We start from the raw sequence: 16,836 nt of genomic DNA, 5'->3' as shown, positions 1-16,836 counted from the left end.
TTTTGCTCCAGACATAGTATGCTTTTCTCTAGTGAAAGAAAATATGCCTGGGACACCTTTCTTCTGGACATCATATTATATACCAGAATTAGAAAAATAATGCCTGAGCATAAGAACTGTAAACTAAACTTACTTTTTAGAGGGCATGAAAGCCTCTAGGGTAGACATTGCTTTTGATCACTGGACCCTTTCATCATACTGATCTCCCCAACAGAGAGGACTTGGCCAAAGGGCAGTCAAAAGACCATGAGAACCAAGATTATTCTGAGGAATGGTGTGGTAAAGAATAGAACTGTTCCCGATCCACCCATAACTGGGCTGATCTTGATTGCCTCTTCCATGGAGCACTAAAAGGGCCCCCAAATAGTGCAGACAAATGCCTCAATGAGAATGAGAGTAGCTCATAAAGAGTTAAATGTACTCATGATTCCCATTCAACCTGTTCTACTGATCATTCTTATTCAGAGGGAGCAACTGAACAAAGTGATACATTCTCTCATTGTTTAGTAACAGCTTGTTAATATTTTATTAATACCCTTATTTACCAAATTCTACTATCAACAAGCTTCTACAATACTAGGTTTCCATATGTACTTCAGAAGTCTTTAGTGTTAGTTAACCTACTCTTTTAACCTTTTTTTTCTCCTGCCTTCCCATTTTCACATCATTTAATATACCTTACCCCCATTATTCCTTTCTCCTGAATACCATCTATACTTTATTATCCTACCCAGTGTGAAATCTTGGCACTCATACCATAGACCTAGAATAGTTTCTTAAATTCTAAAGGTACTTCAATTTAAACACACATATCTAAAGATTCAAAGATAGAGAGCTGCAACATGTACTGTTCTTCCAAAGGACCTGGGTCTGATTCTCAGCACTCACATCCGGCAGCTTAAAACTACCTGTGACTCCAGCTCCAGGAGGACCAAACTCCTCTGGCTTCTGTGTGTACCCACCCCCACCCCCCACATATACACATAATTAAAAAATAATAAAATAAATATAAAAATTCAAAGCTACGATCCATATATGATAAAGAACATTTGGCATATGTCTTTGTGGGTCTGGATTACCTAAGAATGGTTATTTCCCACTATATCCATTTTCTTCCAAATTTCATTATCTTTAGAGCTGACTAAAACTCACTGTGTATATATACCACATTTTCATTATCCATTCATCAACTGATAGGTGTAAGCTGTTTCTGCTTCTTATTTACTGTGAATAGAATGTCAATAAACATGGATAAAGAAGTATCTATGTAGTAGGGTATAGGGTCTTTGGCTATATACTTGGGAGTTGTATAGCTGGGTCAGAAGGCAGATCAATTTCTATACTTTTGATGAACCTCTATATCAATTTTCATAGTGGCTACACTATACTACATTTTCATTAATGTTGGAGACACCATTTCATGGACGGTGACTTGGACTGAGTCAAAAAGAAAGAAGAAATAAAGCAACAGCTTTTATCTCTCTCTGTTTCTTAATTGTGGAAGCAGTATGACAAGCTGTCTCACAACTCCTGACACCCTGAATTGTGTCCACTTGAAATATAAGCCTCCAGAAACTTCCTTGGAAAAGTCTCTTTTGTTAGGTCTTTGATCATAGTAGAGAAAAAGTGAATTTGTAAAAAAAAAAAAAAGTCATTATCCAGGAATCATTAATCTTCACTGTCTTGAGCCATTTCCATAGGACTGTCTTGGTACAGGAAGTTAACACTGTCTATACTTGCCAGGAGTAAATGGGGCAATGATTCCATCCTTATCTATAGAATCTGCGTTATGGCGTATAAGTGGCTCCAGGCTAGTACTATGGCTACATCCTGTTTATCACCCATGTCTGTCTGCTGAAACAGGCTCAGGGAGTTTTGTGAATAATGTTCAAAATAAAAAGCTCTAATTTCACATAAGCACTTAAGTTCAACTTAATTTCCTGTCTTTAGGTGATATTCTCCGTTTGTGGTATATATCAAATCTCCCATTGTGAAAAACTACCTCAAATATATTATCTTTCAGTACAAAGTGTGCACTGCTTAATATGTTCAATAGGAATGATCTAGCTTTAACAAAATACATTTCAGCAGAATGTGTGTGTGTGTGTGTGTGTGTGTGTGTGTGTGTGTTACACATGGGTGTAAATGTAATAACACTAAATGAAGAACCAAAGGCCATAAATTTGAGAAGTAATTTGCAGATGAAGATGGGAAGGGTTAGGAAGGTAGGGAAGGGGAAATGATGTTATTCTTTATCTCCATGTCTATAGTCTGTTACTCTCGGGTGTATTCTAAGATCCTATGTGATCTTTCTTCGCTTTACTGATTGCCTTTATTTCTGTGAAAAAGGTATTTAATTTTATGGATGATAGTGTGTTCGTTCTTGGGACTATTTCTGGTTATCAAGTCCCTTTTTATATAGTTCTTACCTTTACCTATGTTCAATGTCATCCTTTTGTTTGGACTCTAAAAGTCCAAGTCACATACATATTACTGCTACTGAATTGTGGAATTATGTTTTACACAGATTGAGAAATATTGATCTAGGTTCATTGTACTACATTATGTAACAGTTTTTTCCACAACATTTGTTGAACCTATATTTTCTCCTATATGTATTTTTATTACCTTATTAAATATTAGATGAATATATCTCTGTAGATTTACATCTGGATATTCTTGTTTTCATTTATTTACTCTATTTTATTGCTATTTCTTTTATGTATATGTGTTTTATCCTGCATCCATTTCTATGCATTATATATGTGCCTGGTACCAAAAGAAAGCATCAGGTTCCCAGGAAATGGAGTTGTTACAGGTGGTTGTGAGATGCTTTGTTGGTCCTGGGAATTTAACTCCAAACCTGTTTTTCACAGGCAGCCAGGGTTCTTAACTACTATGCCGTCTCCCAAGACCCTCATTTGAAATTTTTGACATTTATTCGTTTGTTTGTCTGTTTGTTTTGTGGACACACCACATAGGAGAAGGTCAGAGGAGAGATTTTTGAAATCAGTTTATATCTTTAAAAGTGGGTCCTGGGGATCAACTCAGGTCATCAGAGAAGGTTACAATTGCCTTTATCCACAAAGTCATCTCCCTTGCCCTATTCTGGAAATTCTGTTCTCTCCTTTTTCTAGTGTATTGGGTTTTGTAACAATATCATGTTGTTTTTGTTACCACAGTTCTATGAATAAAATAAAATTAGATTTATTCATATTTCTAGGCTTTTTTCTTCTGCTTAGTGTTATTTTGACTTGTCAGTGACACTTTGTTACCATTTTGATCTTAGAATCATTTCAAAAGCTGTCCAAAGTACACCATGGGAATTTTGCCCACCATTAAATGTGACCTGCCAACATTCTGCAGTAGTCCCTTCATTCTTGTCAGATTAGTTCTGCCAACCCATGAGAATGTGAGTTTTTCCATCTTATACCTTTTTTCCCATTACTTTTAACTCATATTAAATTTTTCAATGTAGCATTCTTCTACATCCTTAGGTATGTTTGTTGATAGTCATTTTATTTTATTCTAAAGCTATTGTGAAGGAGTTCAGTTTCCTGATTTATTCAAATCAAGTTATTTTTTGCAAGGTAAGAAATATATGTGAGTTTTGGATGCTACGACATTCCTGTTTATTATATGTAAAAGGTTTTTTTGTCAACTCTTTAGTGCCATTAAAATATGTGATTATATCTTAAGCCAGCTAATAGAAATAATTTCCCTTTTATTAGTGTCTTAAAAAAACATTATTGAAAAAAATATTTTTAATCCATATTTAGAGCGAACTTAAAAGTGATACTGTGCAGCAGAAAGACAATATGAATAAAAGTGGATTGCATTCTTGAAATTGCTAGGAGTAGTTTCTATTACAGAAACTATTCCACATTGTATATATCCTTCATATGTAATAGATATTGTAAACAATTATGTCAGTTAAAAATATAGATGGCATCCAAAAAATTTAAGTAGTATTACAAAAATTATTTTTCATATATCATATTCTGATCATGATTTTCTATGACCCAGCTCCTCCCAAATCTTCCATGCCACCCCAACCAATCAACTCCATTTCTTTCTTTGTCATTTTAAAAAACAAACAAAAAGTAAAGGAAAAAACACTAGAAAGACACACAGACATATCCAAAAACAAAATCCAACAAAAAATGAAAATCAGAAATCATAATATAGAAGAAGTAAAGAAACGGTAAGGTAAAAAATGCCCAAAGGATGTAATGTAAGACAAAATATCTATTAAAAAAAACCACTAAGTTCATTTTGTGTTTACAAAAATTGCTAATGAGTTCATTTCATGTTAGCCATCTTCTGCTAGACATATGGCCTATCCTTAAATGTCATTAATATGCCCAGTGAGACTCCACTAGAGAAAACTAAATTTTTCTTTGCAACTGTTTATCAATTGGAGATAATTTCTTGTTATTTATGACAGAGTCTCATGTCCACTTCCCCCTTGTGTATTGGGGCCTGTCTGGCTTGAATGTGTGTAAGCCCTTTGCACACTGCAATCATCTCTATGACTTCATATGTGCGTCATTCCTGGTGTGTCTGAAAGACACTGTTTCCTCGGGGTCATCCCTCCCTTCTGCTCTTAGAATCTTTCTGCTTCCTCTTCCCATAGATCCCTGACCACTGAGGGGTCTCTCTCTTCATGGTGTTTTCAAACTTTCTCACGTTCTGCTTATGTTTCTATTTTGTCTTCTATCTCTGACTTGAATTATATTTTTCCTTCTTTGAGCAGTTTGCATTAGTCTGACATTAATACAGTAATTTGTATATTTCTATGCCCTTCCCCCACTATTTAATTTGAATGTCTTGAAAAAAGAGTTCTGTTAACTTCTCATTTACTCTACATAGTGCCTATGATATATAATTTCATATTTTATCAGATAAGTCAATTTCTATCATTGATTTCTTTCCACTTTGACATCCCTTGCTATTGTTGCAGCAACAGAAACATTTCTTCAAATGTTCTACTACATTGCAATCTACAGAAGAATATATACTCACTCTCATTAGAGAGAAAGTCATTGTTTTGTTCTGAAGTGTCTTTTCGGACCATATTTTGCTGACTCTTTGAGACACCTACAGCTGAGGCCTTTGACCATGACACCTGCATGATTTACCAGAAGCTTAAAATTAATTTTATTACAGACATTTTAAAACTTATATTTTATAAAATTAAATTGTTACTTATTTCCAAACACTCCTGCTATGCCACTATCTTGTGTGCTGGAAATACGCATAAAAATGTCAAATATAAAGCAAAGCAGATGTGGATCATGAATAACATAGATATGTGTGCATTTGGATCACACCACACTCTCCTGCCTTTGAAGGAAAAGGGTGACATATAATAGGGCAGCTACTGTTTTGCATGCATTCAAGAGCTAGTAGAGGGGTCGATGAGTTTATTGAGCTGTGTTCTGCTATGTTCTGAAAAAGAAGGACCATCACACTGGAAACAAAAGCAAAGTTCAGATAAATTCCTCTGGCTTTGAGAGAAGATATGGGTTTGTTGAAACAATAAATATTAACATTTATTATTTTTTATTATGTAGGAGAAATTTTTCTTGATTTCTGACATGGAGAACTGTCTGGTTTTGTTTTACACTGAAGCTTTAACATTTCAACAGATAAAGCAAATAATAATCAAATTTAAATTAAACGTTCAACAAAGCAAGAAAGGAAATAAAAGATGTGGGATATGAGACAAGGTGATATGAATTTCTTATGAGGGTCTAAATTGAGGGTAGTTTTAGTTTTTTATGTATTTTGGTATTGTAACAGCATGGCAGTCTTTTTGTCATGTCTTTTATTGGTTTTCTTTCCTTTAGTCTTTACTTTCTTTGCTTCTTTTCCACAATACAGTTTTGTTTTGCTTTTTAATCCTACTCTTTTATTTACACATCTGTCAAAATGTTGTTGTCTCTCATTATCTAGGAATCTTTGAAACTCCCTGATGTGCATAGGAAATACAGCCTAGCCATTCAATTCCCTTTAAGGAGATCTTTCAGTTGAAAAGCTCACATCTTAGGTTTCTTAGAGACAGCTAACAAGCTGAATTCTGTACTGTTCACCAAACAACATAAAGAGAATATTAGGTGTTTTAGCTTTATAGTGAGGATGTATTGAGATCAGTGACCTCATAGCAAATGTCTACATGACCTAGTTTAAGGTGATTTTTTCTACATAAAATTAGTCATGGATTTCAAAAGAAAGGAATGATAAGAACCCTCAATCTCTGATGAAAATAGGCTAAGAAATTTCACTTTCTGATCTAGTCTGGATCCATATGAACGGGAGGAAGAGAGAACTGGTAGCAACCCTAGGAAGAGGTCAGCTGTAATCCAGCACTGTTATCACTCCACTGTTAGGGAAGTCCTCTTGCATGATATTTGTGTCATTTGGTATAATGCACACTTTTATTGATTTCTTTTGGTAGTGTTCCTTAAAGATGAGGGGATCTACAATACAGATTGTAGAGTGTGAGACAGATGACTGAGCTATAGAGTGGGTAGAAAAACGTATCTAGAGGATGTATGTTGATAAAGATATTGTAACTTGAAGTACTCTCTAGTAGGTGTTTTAGGCAAATGCTAGTGTGCCCTATGAATGAGTCAACTGCTACTGAGAGTGAATTTAATCTTGTCAGCAGTAAGTCTTTGATATCACCATATTAGTGGGTAATGAAAGAATCTTATTTTTTCTTAAGCCTCCTTTCCATTCTGACAAATTCAAAGGAATGGATATCAAGAGGCAATTAGTGCAGCATTGTAGAAATTGACCATCTCTTTTCTGCCTTTCCTGATATCTGATTTGAGCCATAAGAGAACATAAATGTATTAAGTAGTTATTTTAAGGTAAGTTGAAATAGAACAAAAAAGACTCATAGACTCAGAGAGAAGAGAACATATTGACTGTGTCAATGTGAGTTCTAAAAAAGTGATAATTTAAAAGAGCATGGCTGAAGGTAGTTCCATCTCATACCATCCTATGTTTAAACCCTACTACTTTCAGTTCAAAAAGTTCTTAGAATGCTGCCATACTACAGTCACATGGAAATGGTATTTTCTGTCATTTCACTGGCATTTGACTTAAAGACATGCCTGCTGTTCTTAAGGTATCCCAACATGTCCATATTATCAGTAGCTTAGCTCTCCTTTTAATTCTGATCTCATGCTTTGTTTTTATAACTTGATCAACATTATTTTATTATGACCCTAAGTTATAAATTGCTTGAGATTTCCAATAAAACATTTGTCATTTGTGATCAAATTGTTTCAATGTTCTTGTAACATTTGGGACTAAATGAAAAAAAAAAGCTAATGACAAATTTTCTTATACTTGAGTAAATCTAAAATATCTATTTTTACTTCTTTAAAGAGACCCTCTAAATACATGTATGTCTTCAAATGTATAAAATTAAAAAGAACCTTCAAAAGACTGGGTCATAGAAATCATTTTTCAACCTTGAGGACGAGCAGGTATTGCCACCAATAAAGGAACATATCAGGTATCTGAGATTAAGGTCAACCTTCTTTGTGTCAGTCCCCAAGCAGAAGGACAATTTAAATAAAGCAGAGAGGCAAGCCTTTTCATCAGATGCCTTCAAAGATTCCAGATCTGACCACTCAGCATAGTCTTCATTTTCAATTCCCGGATGAACCTAAAGACCAAAATGATAGTCAGTCATCTGTTATTTACACTGCTTGTTTGTTAGTCCTTTTTCCTTATAAATATTGAATTGTATTTAGGGAAACATTAATAATGTGGAATTTCAGTTATAGACATTGAATTTCACATTTCTAATGCTGGGTAATCTGACAACTAGAATCCGGACTCATGTCCATGTTTTCTTATATTAGTTTTATAAGAGATAAATTATTTCCTTTAAAAATAGGATGATTGCCAGGTGGTGGTGGCGCACGCCTTTAATCCCAGCACTCGGGAGGCAGAGCCAGGCGGATCTCTGTGAGTTTGAGGCCAGCCTGGGCTACCAAGTGAGCTCCAGGAAAGGCGCAAAGCTACACAGAGAAACCCTGTCTCGAAAAACCAAAAAAAAAATAAAAAATAAAAATAAATAAATAAAAATAGGATGATGAAATAACAGAAAAGCAATACCAGTGGATGCTGATGTTCTAGAGGTGTTTGTTACGAGATCTAGTGTATTTCACTCCACCTAGGAAAAATACTTTCCCAATGACTGTGAGGAATCATTAAACTTTTATGTCAGTTCCTGCCACTATTGTTGTTTTTAATTTATTTATTTTTATTTTATGTGCATTGGTGTTTTGTCTGCTCGTACATCTATATAAGGGAGTCAGATCTTGGAGTTACAAACAGTTGTGATCTGTCACATGGGTGTTGGGAATTGAACCAGGGTCCTCTGGAAGAGCAGTCAGTGCTCTTAATTGCTGAGCCATCTCCATCAACTTTACACAATCTAGAATTATCTGGGAAGAAGAACCACAGTTGAAAAAAATACATCCATTACATTGTCTGTAGGTAAGTCTATAGGGCATTTCTGGAGCATAGGTGTGTGCCATTCCTGGGCAGGTGATCCTTTGTTGTGTGAAGAAACAGGCTGAGCAAGCTTGTAAGTTCCTCTATGGCTTCTGCTTCAGTTCCTGCCTCTAGGTTCATGCCTTGAATTTCTGTCCTGACTTCCTTAGATAATGGACAGTGATGTGGAAGTGTAAATTGAAAACAAAAACAAAACCCACTTTCCTCCCCAAGTTGCTTTTGGTCATGTTTCATCATAGTAATAGAAACCTTAGCCAAAACAATCTCTTAAGTGGCTAGGCTGCATACAAGATTAGTTGACTAAATTTTGTTCTTGCTAAGTAAGGTGTGTCAAAATGTATTATTGAGAAGTAATCTATTTTATGAATGAGAAAAGTGCATTTTAAGAAGACTGCTCACCATGTTGAGTATCCATTTGATGAGTTCTAGAAGCTCTTTGTTTCGGGCCTCAATATCTTTTGCTGTGGACAGGATAGCATCATTGGCTCCTGGCATACCAGTGAGTTTGGCCACTTGGTAGTATAAAGGGTCATTCCAAGTTCCCATTAGATTCAGTGTTATTTTCAGAAAGTCTTCAAGCTATGCATCCATAATTGATCAATTATGTTAAAAGAAATGAAATAAAGAAATATTGTTTACATTTAATTTGTAATCAGAGATGCTGAAGTAAAATGTCCATTTAATTCGAAAGCAAACACTGAGTATTTTATATATGAAAATAGGGTAGAATTTTACACATTAGAATATTCAGAACTACAGTCTGCTAAAATGAAATATTATGCTATATAAATAATTACTTTTAAAATGAGCTTCCTATTGATTACGTTTTGTTTTCCATCTGAATCCTACAATCTGACCTCCTCTAAGTTCTTAGATGTTAGATTTTTCTTTGTCATGAGAATGCAAGGCTTTGGGGGGTGAAGTATGTGCCCAAGGACTGGATTTAGGAAAGATCCATGCCATCACTGTCAATGAGAAATCATTCAACTAGATTTATAAAATTAGTAAGGTATAGTGTTTGAAATCATACTTATTTTAATGCCCTTTAGCGTATTAATGCACAAATATTATGAAGACAACTTGACACTAATAAATGTGCTTCTCTCAGTCTCAATGATAAGTGATACTTTAGATGGTAAGTGTTGGTGAAAAACCATGGCCTTGCTTTGCCTTTAATAATAGCATTAATAGAATGACAATGGAATTTTGAATCTCCAGTGTGTAGATTCAAATTCATACAAGAAATTTGAATTGGCAAATTCATTCAAGAAATTCACTGCCTGGACTGAGTCTATCAGGTCGATCTCAGTCCTCAGGGGTGGCCTTGATCTGGAGGTGGTGGGAATGGGGGGTGGGCTGGGGGAGGGGAGGGGACAGGAAAGGGGAGAACAAGGGAATCTGTGGCTGTTATGTAGAACTGAATAGTATTGTAAAATAAAATTTAAAAAAATTTCTGTTAATTACAAATTAAAAAAAAATTCATCTCTAAATTTAAAATGCTTGCTATGTGTCTTGGTTACTTTAGTAGATGCTACTATGAACAGTAGAAAGGAATCCAATGGATATTGCAACAGAAAGACATAAAAGATGTAGAAGAAAGGAACAGTTCAAATAGGAAGTAAAATAGGCTGCTGGAAGCATTGTGTTATATGATTTGGAGCGAGGGCTTGAATTATGTGAAGCTTCCACTCTATACTGACAATATATTGGGATTAAAAATTCTTTGAAAGTTTTCAGAACTCTGGCTTCTCTTATCAGTTAGCATTTAGGAGTGTTACTTGAAAGAATGTCAACAAAGGACTCTGAAATGTCTAGTCATTGAGTAGGTCTCTAGAAAAGTTTTCTTCATTCCCGTCTTCTTCCTTCACTTTCACTTACTATTTTCACATGATGTTCAAGTCAACCAATTTGAGGAAAAGTTATGTTAGGGAATCCAAACTACCAATCATAACAATTATAAATTACATTCTCTGTGATATCCAAAACTTCTCATCACAACTGAGGGCATGATTTCTTTCTGAGGAACATTACATTGAATTTACTGGACCCCTTGTTCAGATGCTTTCAGTTAAGACAGAGAAGAAAGTATAAACTCACAGAAGACTGAACAGATAAGAAGTAGATGTAGAATCAGTACAGTCTTGAAATAAAGAAGGCTTATCATGGTACTCAGCAATGAAAAGTGTGCCAATGATACATAATGTATAATTAAGACAATTATTTTGTGTATCTTAAGTATACACAGGAATGTCTATTTATATACTGGTGTCCTAGTCCATTCAACATTTCCTACAGAAAAATAAGTAAATTTCCACTGACACAACATTGCTGAGCTAGAATCCTCTAAAAGGCCAGTTCATGGAGATCTGTTACAATATTATTTAATAATTGATTTTCCTATAATTTATCAACTATATATCATGATTTTTATTCTGCTACTCACTCTTACTCTTTGTTTGTGCTCCTGTAATTACCACACCTATTGCAGTACTTTAAAAAGCTCCAACATGGCAAAGCCAGGCCACAGCTTCAGCTATTTCAAGGAAAATTGAGCACTCACTGATAACTTTCGGGCTTCCTGTATTGTTTGTGGGATGTTGACGGGGACAGCGTGGCAGCTGTCCAACATCTTGGACATAGTCTTCTCATTCTTGTACAAGTCCAACATCTGCAAATATTAAAAAAGAAATGGAGTTAGACAGAATTTGGAAATTGAATAAATGAACTTGTAACCAAAATATTATTAACTATAGGTGTAATTTTTTACAATTAAACACTGCATGAAACCCCAGTGAGTGGAGCAGAGGGTGGGTCCGGCCATGACCGACTTTAAATTGGGCATCGTGCAGCTTGGCCAGGTGGCCGGGAAGACCAAATACACACTGATAGATGAACAGGACATACCACTGGTGGAGATCTACTCCTTTGAGACTCAAATAAAAGTAGATGCTGATAAAAAAAAAAATGGTGCTATGATATTTACATATGCCTTCGACAAAAACCGAGGAAGGGGCTCAGGCAGGCCTCTTCCTGAGCTGCTGTGGCAATGACACGGGGGAGGTGTGGCTACCGGGATTCAGGTGGTACATCTCAATGCTGTGACTGTAGACAATCGCCTGGACAACCTGCAACTGGTACCATGGGGCTGGCGACCCAAAGCTGGAGAGAAGCCCTCCAACTACTTTAAGAGAATGAATCTTTAGCCATTTTTCCCTGTAGCTAAGTAATCTCGTTTAATTTTTCATCTGACTTTCTAATCTGTCATCCATTCCTATTTACTTATCCCTTGTTCTGTCATTAATTCCAAATTTTTGTATAGTGATCAAAAGCCCTAGAAATGGCAAAACTGAAAAACACATGTTTTAAGAATAGTCTTCCTTTAGATTTGAGTCTAATGGTGCAGTAAATGCACATCTGTATTTATTAATCATTTGTTTCCTGTTGGTCCAAATATTTCTTTTAGCTAGGCGTTTTAAAACTACACATTTTCTTTCTGTTCCCAGTGAATATATGCACATGTATCATTTACAGTTAATCATGAATCTTGACTGGAATTGTGTCAAATTTGACAAAAGTAAGTAATCATAACAAACTGACCATTTTAAGAAAATAAAACAGGAAAAATTTAAAACGCATTGTTGTGGATATCGCTCTATATAAATAAAACACTGATGGCCAGTGACCAGACAGGAAATATAGGCAGGACAAGGAAAGAGGAGAATTGGGGAAACAGGAAGAAGGGGAGGGAGACACTGCAGCCACCTCCAGGACAAGCAGCATGTAAAGATGCCAGTAAGCCACCAGCCACGTGGCAAGGTATAGATTTATAGAAATGGGTTAATTTAAGATATAAGAACAGTTAGCAAGAAGCCTGCCACGGCCATACAGTTTATAAGTAATATAAGCATCTGAGTGATTATTTTATAAGTGGATTGTGGGACTGCGGGGCTTGGTGGAACCTGGAGAGAAGCCCTCCAGCAACACTCATAAATGATTAATTATTACATAATATTTTATATATTATCATTTAAATATTATAGTTATTTAAATATATTATTAAGCTACACATTATCTAAAAACATATTCAGCTAAGTGTAAAACTTAAAGGATTGTCAGGAATGTTAAGAATTTGAAAGAATGTCAGTCAAGAAAGAGAAATGAGAAATTCATGAATAAAAAAACGATAGAACAGGTGTTTACTACAAAGGTGGGGACACAGTCTCTTGATGACTGTTATTGTACTCAAGCCTTATCTGTTTTTCTCCTTCACACTGACAGACCTTGAACAGATAGCACGCAGTCATTGGGAAGAGAGAGCCTATTTTCACTTGCCAGCCTGCCCTCCCATTGAATGAACGTTACCACTGGACACCTTTAAACAAGACTTCAAAAAAAAAATTAGTGCCCCTCTGTGACATACATTTAGGCCAGTGTGCTTCTGTTTCCTACACATAACTAACTATAAAACAATTGTACTTTTTCTCAGTGAGACCAGAAAATTATTTTTCTTCCTCCACCACATTCTTACAGATTGATATCTCAGATACAAATATAAATAAAATAAAATACACAGATTTAGAGAAAAATGAGAAATCATAATAATCTCAGCAAATGAGATTTCTTGAAGCTTTCCCATTCTTCTGAAAAGAATGTTTGTTTGCTTTATAATGGCAGTGGAATCGTTTACCTGTGGAAATGTATTACTTGAAATTTGGTTAATGACATTTTCTTACTTAAATTGCAATGAAACCATTAGCATGAAGGCTTTATAGGGAGGGGAAATGGAAATAAATAAGGTACTCACAAATTTAAAGAATGTGTTGGAAGAGAAGTCATTGGTGAACTGAGATAGAATAAGGGAAATGAAAGAAAAAGTTGTGAGTAAAAAGCAACATGAATCCATATTTATTATAACTTCAGAGTCACATTTATTAAGTGGGCATTATCGTACTGAAGCCATGTCTATTGTCACACCCCTGACAATAACTGACTGAACAGGTAACATGCAGATATCAAAATTATTGAACCTATTTCACTTCTAACACATTACTCCCATTGAATGATTCCTCCAATGAAATCTTTAAACCGTGACACCTGGCATTAAGGAGTTTCTGAAAAGCTAATTTTTTTTCCTATTCTTGAATCCTAGGAAATTAGATTCATTCTATTAATTCCACTGGACTCAACGCAATACACTGCTCCTCTATTGGCTATGTACAATGCCAAGGGGAAGATGTCAGCAGAGACTGCCTGTGTACAAAATAGATGAGGAAGTCAGAGTTGTTCTCCAGCTTCATCTTTTAGGATTTTATGTGACAGTTGTGTTTTAACAATAATCTTCCTGTAGAAATTGAACCAAATATCACCATACATATATATCTGCGTTATGTAACCACTTGTTCTTCATTGGTTCAAACTGACATTCTTTTAATAGTTAAGTAGAAATAATTTCAAAAATCACTGAAAGGTTTGTAAATCTTTGAACTTTCATGAAACTATCTTGTTCTTCAATGTTCTATTTCTCAGTAGCTAATTTCTTTAAATCTAGACAGATATTTAAATAGAAATTTGGCTTACAATAATTTTAAATGTGTTGCAGTATAATTATTGACAGGAAGAAGATAAGTGAGGTACTTACAAACATCTTGCGCATTTCCCTATTGAGTTTACTGATGTTATAAGACAGCATGAGGGCATGATCGAACAGGTCCTGGAGGTAGACTTCACCTTGTCCAGCTCCAGGGACATTCACAGGCAAAGGGACAACATTCTCACACAGAAGCAAATTTAACACCAGTATCAACAGGAACATTCCTGCTTTACAGAAACAGGATGTGGAGATCTATTTGTCTGATGTTACCAATGGTACTTCCACCTTCTTATCAAGAGTCATTTTATTTGTCCACAGTTCCTGCAACTGCATGGTTTGATACTATACAGCTGTGAGATTAAATAAGCATCTTCCACTGTGCAAATATAATTACATAATTAACGTGAACATTTCTACAGTTTGGGAAACCAGCGATTTCTCACATGTTAGACTGATATCTGAAACTTTCAAACATTTATACCCTAAGTTAATTGTGGGTAAATGTTTTAGAATCATTCTTTGTAGATGATTTAATGTCTTGAGAATTTATGGTGATTTTCATTGGTTACTCTCTCAAAGATTGTGCTGTACTTGGTAGGCAATATTTGTATCAGGACAAGGTCAACATCCCTGACATTGCTTCATTATCATGCCTAACAAGAATAAGTGTATTATTATCAATTGTTTAATACTGAGTTTGAAGACAATCCTTTCATGGAAAGGACCCTACAGGCTGCATTTAGACTCACCATAATAATTCCATATATGGTAATTTTGCCATAAGTTTTTACAGGTTTTACAATAACTACTGTGGGTAGACTGATGCTATGTAATATTACCAACCTCTATTGATAAAAAGAAAACACTTAAAAGGTTAAATGATTTTCCTTTTGATCAGTTGTTCAAAGAAGCTCTAGTAATATTAATTGTATCCACTTCTCTCTCTTTGTAAATGAACCTTCTTTAAATTAGTATCCCTACAATGATCAAAATGGTTTCAACACCAATTTAACTTTTACTAATGGACAAACACAAAGCCTAATGTGTCAAAATAATTTACATGCCCACCAACATGATCCAGAATGTTATGCTTACCTTTAGTGGCATTAGTCTGAAAACACTTGTGTTCCAGAGAACCTTAGATAAATCCAATTAGAAATGTGCAACAGAAAATTAGAGAGCTAGTAAATTTTATTCAAGGAAAACACCTAGACTCAAGTACTCAAAATAACTGAAAAAAAAAAACTATGTAGCATTCAAGACAACCATCAATACTTCACATGCAAAATAAATATTATTTTTAGATAATTCCCATACAGAAAGTAAATTTACAAAAATCTATGTGCTTTCCCAAAATTATTATATATGATCAATATTTATGTATTAAATAGATACAGGTATAAATTCTTTCCATTTGTTATCTGAAGGATTTAAAGATTAGTACAAGGCTATAAATTATTTTAGCTTTTCACTTCATAAAAATCAATATAAGACCCAGGCATGGCAGAGTACACTTTTAAATTTGGTATTCAGGAGACAAAGGCAAGTGGATCTCAATGACTTTGAAGTCAACTTGGTTTACATAGCGAGTGCCAGACCAGTCATAATTATGTGGTGAGACCCTGCCTCAATATATACATGCTTGTTACTGATTCATTTTACTTAGAAATATTATCTAAAGTAAATAATAGTACAATGTTCATATATATACATATATATATATATATATGTATATATATATGGGTTTTCCTAGACAGGGTTTCTCCATGTAGTTTTGGTGCCTGTCCTGGATCTCACTTTGTAGACCAGGCTGGCCTTGAAGTCACAGAGATCTGCCTGGCTCTGCTTCCTGAGGATGGGATTAAAGGCATGCACCACTGCTGCCCAGCTTTAATGTCCATATTTTGAAAGAGTATTTTACTAGATTTACATTGTCAAAGATGTATAGATCCACATCTGCAAGCCTTATCTATTATGTCCCCATAATTGGCACTGTGATTAAGTGCGTTCCAGTTAGGCAGCTCATAAAAACTTAAAAATGAGAAGATAATACTTTCTTCCTTCTGAACTTGTTAGAAATTCAGTTCACAATTCTTATAATCTTATTCCGGTAAATAAATAAATGAAAGCAATTTTAATTTTAGAAGACATATCATTCATTTTCTGGAATGCTCTTGGACATTTGAGTAAACACAATTCTTGTTCCTATGACTAGATGCTGGCAATATTCGTCTTTTCTACCTTAGGTAAATTAAGAAAATATAAACCACCTCTAGACATTTCTACATGTCTGCAGGAAAGAGATTCTCTTTTAAGAACCTTAATCCAAGAATGTATGCATTTTAGAGCAATGATTAGAAAGCACTTTTTAGAGAACTGGTTTTATTCATCTTGGTTAACAAGGAACAGATAACCATTCACTTAGCACAAAGATGACAGCAAAATGTAAAATGTCCAAACAAATGTTGTAAAGGAATGCAATATTTAAAGTCACTTAGAGGAACTTAGGGGAAGAATTACTTACAGAAGCATGGTTGGATGGAAGGCAGCAGCATCCCTGTAAAGTCTCAGCACAGTTTGCCTGCTGTCCCAGGAATGCTGATTCACTGCAGTCCTACCTACTATATAGTCCAGTACACCATGCCTAAGGCCACACACTGCTTGGGTACAGGAGGAAGTAAACTCTGAAATTCTAGATGGAGACT

General features: G+C 35.0%; 1 protein-coding gene across 1 annotated transcript; it reads right to left on the bottom strand.

The window, feature by feature from the left end:
• Positions 1–5,260: 5,260 nt before the first annotated feature.
• LOC114702144 (prolactin-7D1-like) lies at positions 5,261–16,720 on the bottom strand. The gene is made up of 7 exons (XM_037205598.1): positions 16,656–16,720; positions 15,227–15,268; positions 14,180–14,355; positions 13,346–13,384; positions 11,102–11,209; positions 8,941–9,120; positions 5,261–7,684 (listed from the first exon to the last, which is right to left on the bottom strand). Exons 1-7 carry the CDS (start codon positions 16,684–16,686, stop codon positions 7,454–7,456), a joined length of 807 nt encoding a protein of 268 aa, XP_037061493.1. The 5' UTR covers positions 16,687–16,720; the 3' UTR covers positions 5,261–7,453.
• Between the last annotated feature and the right edge of the window lie 116 nt (positions 16,721–16,836).

This window comes from Peromyscus leucopus, chromosome 5 (genome assembly GCF_004664715.2).
Source record: "Peromyscus leucopus breed LL Stock chromosome 5, UCI_PerLeu_2.1, whole genome shotgun sequence".
In the NCBI taxonomy this organism is placed as follows: Eukaryota; Metazoa; Chordata; class Mammalia; order Rodentia; family Cricetidae; genus Peromyscus; species Peromyscus leucopus.
The sequence above is the reverse complement of the archived record's forward strand: the minus strand, read 5'-3'. Positions and strand labels throughout refer to the sequence as shown.

Coding starts and splice junctions, on each gene's coding strand:
- LOC114702144 (XM_037205598.1), bottom strand. CDS start 16,686: ATGCTGCTGCCTTCCATCCAACCATGCTTCT. Junction 9,121..11,101: donor AGGAAGCCCGAAAGTTATCA/GTGAGTGCTCAA, acceptor ATGGATGCATAG/CTTGAAGACTTTCTGAAAAT. Junction 7,685..8,940: donor TCAAATGGATACTCAACATG/GTGAGCAGTCTT, acceptor TTTGGTCTTTAG/GTTCATCCGGGAATTGAAAA.